The sequence below is a fragment of the Berghia stephanieae genome, chromosome 14 (assembly GCF_034508935.2).
Source record: "Berghia stephanieae isolate SIO BIC M18660-M18661 chromosome 14, UCSD_Bste_1.3, whole genome shotgun sequence".
Lineage (NCBI taxonomy): Eukaryota > Metazoa > Mollusca > Gastropoda > Nudibranchia > Aeolidiidae > Berghia > Berghia stephanieae.
Genome location: NC_088373.1, coordinates 19467188 through 19471905, shown reverse-complemented (window position 1 = coordinate 19471905; position 4718 = coordinate 19467188). Strand labels below are relative to the sequence as shown.

At 34.4% G+C, this 4718-nt stretch overlaps 4 protein-coding genes across 4 annotated transcripts in view; 3 read left to right on the top strand and 1 right to left on the bottom strand.

Annotated features, from left to right (window-relative positions):
* The window catches only part of LOC144959465 (uncharacterized), a 51643-nt gene extending 51184 nt beyond the window's left edge, over positions 1 to 459 (top strand). Inside the window, exon 10 of the mRNA XM_078892070.1 lies at positions 160 to 459. The gene's annotated coding sequence lies outside the window, so the exon portion shown is untranslated. The remainder of the gene's footprint in view (positions 1 to 159) is intronic.
* LOC144960044 (uncharacterized) overlaps positions 1 to 2417 on the top strand; it is a 23079-nt gene extending 20662 nt beyond the window's left edge. Inside the window, exons 8-9 of the mRNA XM_078892992.1 lie at positions 160 to 459; positions 2395 to 2417. Coding sequence (XP_078749118.1) covers positions 160 to 459; positions 2395 to 2417 — 323 coding nt within the window. The remainder of the gene's footprint in view (positions 1 to 159; positions 460 to 2394) is intronic.
* LOC144959462 (uncharacterized) overlaps positions 1 to 4718 on the bottom strand; it is a 382226-nt gene that overhangs the window by 201626 nt on the left and 175882 nt on the right. The gene's annotated exons all lie outside the window — the stretch shown is intronic.
* The window catches only part of LOC144959463 (uncharacterized), a 189690-nt gene that overhangs the window by 97333 nt on the left and 87639 nt on the right, over positions 1 to 4718 (top strand). The gene's annotated exons all lie outside the window — the stretch shown is intronic.

Below are 4718 nucleotides of genomic sequence, written 5' to 3'. Positions count from 1 at the left end.
AAATCGTCCAAGTGTTGACTGGTATAAATTCTTCGTCAACAAGCAATAAGAAAATATATTTTGATCCTAAAGACAACATAGTCCTGCCTCCTAAAAGATAAGTCAATAAATATCACATGTTATAATTCCAACCACAATGTGACATTTAACCAAATACAGACACAGCCACAGTGGAGGAATACAAAGCCAACTCAGAGTCTTCAGAACTGACGGTATCAGCTGATGACACGGTGACTTTTGTGTGTCGTGCCGAGGGTAATCCAAAACCTGATGTGTCAATACAAGGTCAAAGGTCAGATGAATTTGACAATACAGAAGACCAGCCATGGGGATTATATGGCATTACTAAAACAGCAACGAAAAAGATGTCATGCAAGGATACAGACATTTATAGTTGTGTGGCTGACAATAAGATTGGAGATTGGACGAATAGAAAGGCAGTCACTGTCTTTGTCAAATGTAAGTATTTTATTTCGAATCCACTTATTATTTAACTAGATTTTTAATTTTCAAAATGACTTTGATTAATTTTTTTTTATCAGCGGGAATAAGCGGATGGCAAAAGATGAATTTAATGCAGCGCTCATTTTGATTTAGCAGGTAAGAGGGTTTCTTACCTGTGTAATATTGATATGTGGTCAACGGTGTGACACTCGCGCTGTAATCTCGAGGTGAATTTTTTAAGCTGGAAAAAATGTTTTAAAGAGAATTCTTCTTCTTCTTCCAGTTTTCATCTGCGTTTGTTGCAAAGTTAAAATGTAATTCAGTTGGCTTAACCTCGACTTAGCTATAGCAATCCTGTTGTTCACTTCCAGCTCATTCTTTCCGTTTTTGGTCATTGTCTGTCCAAGATATTTAAAAGAATCTACTTGTTCGATGTTTTGATTATTAATTTGGACTTTTGAGATTATTTCAGGCTTCTTTGACATGCCCTTCGTCTTTTGAACATTCATCTCTAGACCCTTTGCTGTACTGTTCAGGTTTACTTGATTTGCAAGGATCTGTAGATTTGTCTCGTTCGATGCCAACAATACTGTATCACCTGCATATCTCAGATTATTTATCCTCCTACTTCCAATAACAATACCTGGAATGTGCTCGGTTTTACGGAGGATAAACTCTGTGTACTGGTTAAATAGATATGGGGAGAGGATACATCCTTGACGAACTCCTCTTTTAATTGGCGTGAAAGGTGACAGATCGCCCTGAATTCTGATGGCTGCTTTTTGATGCCAATATAGATTTGTGATTAGCCGTATACTTTTGCCATCAATGCCTGCCTTTTCCAGACATGTCATTAATTCTCCATGCTGTACCCTATAAAATGCTTTTGCGTAATCGATAAAGCATGGATAGATTTCTTTTTGATGATCAAGGTATTTTTGTGGGATATTATTTAAACAGAAAATTGCTTCTCTTGTCCCATTATTTTTTCTAAAGCCAAAATGTACATCGCCAACTTCATTATCGATGGTAGACCTGATTCTTTCTAGGATGATCTTCAATAATAATTTAGTTACATGGGGCATCAGACTTATTGTGCGGAAATCACTGCAAGTTGTCGCCTTTGTTTTTTCGGTAGCGTGATGTAAACCGATTTGGCAAGTTCGTCTGGAATATAGCCTGTATTGTGAATACTATTAAAGAGATCTGTCAGTTTCACAATTGAGAATTCTTTCAAAATTTTTAGCATTTCTGTTACAATGCCATCTTCACCCTCAGCCTTGCCATCTTTCGTATTTTTCAATGCATTTTCTATCTCACATGCGAGTATTGGAGGACCGTCAGTGTTGCTTGGCAAAGGTATTTGGGGCCTGTCATCATCAAATAACTCGCCAATGTATTGACACCCATCTTTCCTTTATATCCTCTTTCTCAAATAATATTTTACCATTCTTGTCTTTTATACAGTTATTGTTGTTAGTCGTGCGTTTTTTGCCCGAAATTTGTCTTATTTCCTCGTGGGCTGCTTTTCCATCTAGGCCAAATATTTCGATCATCCTGCATTTGTGGTTAAGCCAATTTTATTTTGCTATGCGACATTTGTGTTGGATTTTTCTTATTCAGCGCTTCATACTCTGGTTTGTTCTTTTTTTTGTTTACGTTCTGACATGAGATCCAAAATTTCTGGTGTCATCCATTGCTTTCTTGTTCTTTTCTCCTTCTTTGGAATATCCTTATTACCGAATTTTATGCTGTCTTTGAATATGTTCCATTTTATATCAATTTCGTCAATTTCATTTGCTTGTAAGAATTGTTCTTGTGATTCAATAAGTAGCTCATCATATATGTTCGAAACAGAGACATTATATTTCTCCTGAAAATTCTGATGACCATTTTAGACGATCGATGTCCAATTTTTTAATTATCTTTGGTTTTTTAAATTTTCTTTAGCTTTAACGTTAGCTTTGCAATAAGTGGGTTATGGTCAGAATTAATATCAGCTCCCGGTATGTTTGGCATGATTTTACACTGTTTGCGAAACCTTTTCCTGATCATAATGTGATCTATTTGATTTTCTACACCAGTCCCCTGGGCTTTTCCATGTGTATAATTTTCTCTTTGGTTTCTGGAAAAAGGTGTTGGTAACAATCAGCTCATTTTCAATGCAGAATTGAACTAGTCTGTCTCCACGCTCGTTTCTAACCCCAAGTCCATATTGGCCAAACACGTCACTCTCCTTCCCGTTCCCAATTTTAGCATTTAGGTCACCCATGACAATTAACACATCCTTTGATTTTACGTTTTTCAACATACTTTGTAATTCTTCGTAGTATATATCAATGTCCTCATCCGAATAATCACTTGTGGGTGCATATGTCTGGATGATTGACATGTCAAATGGTCTGGCTCTCAATTTTATCATCATGTTTCTGGAACTTACAGCATATATACCTATAATATATTTGAAAAGAGAATTATGAACTTAGAATTTACCCGGTCATAGAGTCTAAAAGAAAATATAAGGACGACAGAATGGCATTATTCTTAATTACTACTTCTTGTAAAGGACTTCAAGTGATAGGTTTGTGTGACAAGATTATTTAGGCAATTAAAACCAGTTCGTGAGTTATTTTGTCCTCGAATATTGTTCTAAACGGAATCAAGTTCTAAGTTGATAAATAGAACACGTCTATGATATGACTGACAGTTGTTTCCTTAAAACATTTAGAACAAACTTGAATTCTTTCAAATCTTCAAAATTATCAAAACAACATGTGGTTGCCAACCATTTTTTTTTTTAAATTTTCCCATAATTAGTTATTTAATAAAAAGTTATTTGAACGATATATAATTTGCATGTTATTCAGTAAAAAGTGTTGGGGTGTGTATGCAATCAAACGATAGTCCTGTGATTAATTGTAACATATTACAATTGTTTTACCTAACAAAGAAAAAAATGTGAAAAGAAGAAGTGGCGAAAAGCGGGGGGAGAAGTAGGATGGGGATGAGGGGGGGGAATGTAGGGCCTAAGCTTTAAAGAGAAAACAGAATTAAAAAAAAATCGATTTTTCCCCCCTTTTTAATGTGATGTGAATTTTAAATTCCGCCCCCAATTTTAATTCCAGGTGTACCAGAGCTGGGGGTCCCGGGGCTTTTTAAAAAAAAGAGTACAACCTAAGAATGGGACAATTGAATTTAAAAACCTTTCCCACATTGGTTACCCCCCCAAACCCACGGGGTACACTTTGAAGAAAAAATCTCAGATAAAAACAGAGGAAAAAAAAGAAGGGAGTTTTGGGGCATCAGGAAATTTGTTTTATGAAAGTTTATTTATGTTTTTTATTTTCCAGGGCACGTCCCCCGAGGGCACTGTGACCCATTCTTTGATTTTACTAATAAAAAATCGGTCAGATGTTATTGGGCCCTTTTACAACGGAAAATTGGTGATGGATTTTGGACTACAGCCTTTAAGTTCACCAGAGCAAACAGCAGGTGGAAGAAAAACCAAAAAAAAAAAAATATTAATTTTTTTTTTTTAATTTGTTTTGGTTTTAATTGTAAGAACTTCAAATTTAATTTGCGTCCCATGTTAAATTAACTATTTTACATGGTAAGTTTTTGTCCCCAGGCCAGCTTGTCACAGGATCCCCCTTAGGCAAATAGGGGGTTTTGGATAATTTTTTTTCTAATATCGGTTTGGAAAAAAAAATGAGAGTTTTTTTAAGCTCACGCGTTTTGGAAAAATTTGTCAAGGGGCTGTTCACAAAAACACATGGCGGACAAAAAATTTCGTAAAGAAATTGGAAAGGGGTTTTTAAAAAGTTTAGTTATTTTTTTAAAAGTTACACAATTATGGTATCATTGTACCCCATAGACACAAGGGAAAGGGAGAGAACGTTTTTTTTAACACACCCATTTTTTTTTTTTTAAAAAATAAAATTTTCGATTTTAAAAAAAAGAGTTGAAAACACAGCTTTAAAGGTATGAGTTTTTTGAAAAAAAAAAAAGAGGCAGGGTATCAATGATAAATTTTAAATACTTCGATTAAAAAAAAAAAAAGTAATAAATGATTATCATGTTTTTTTTTTTTTTTTTTTTGAAAAGATCTGTAAATTTAATTTGTTTTTAAAAAATTATAAAAAAAATTGGGGTGGTGGGGAAAAAAAGCCCCATATTTAAAAAAGGCAACCTCTTGTTTTTTTTTTTTTTGGTTTTTTTGGTTTTTTTTTTGTGTTTTTTCTTTGGGGGGGGGAGGGGTTTTTTTGGGTTTTTTT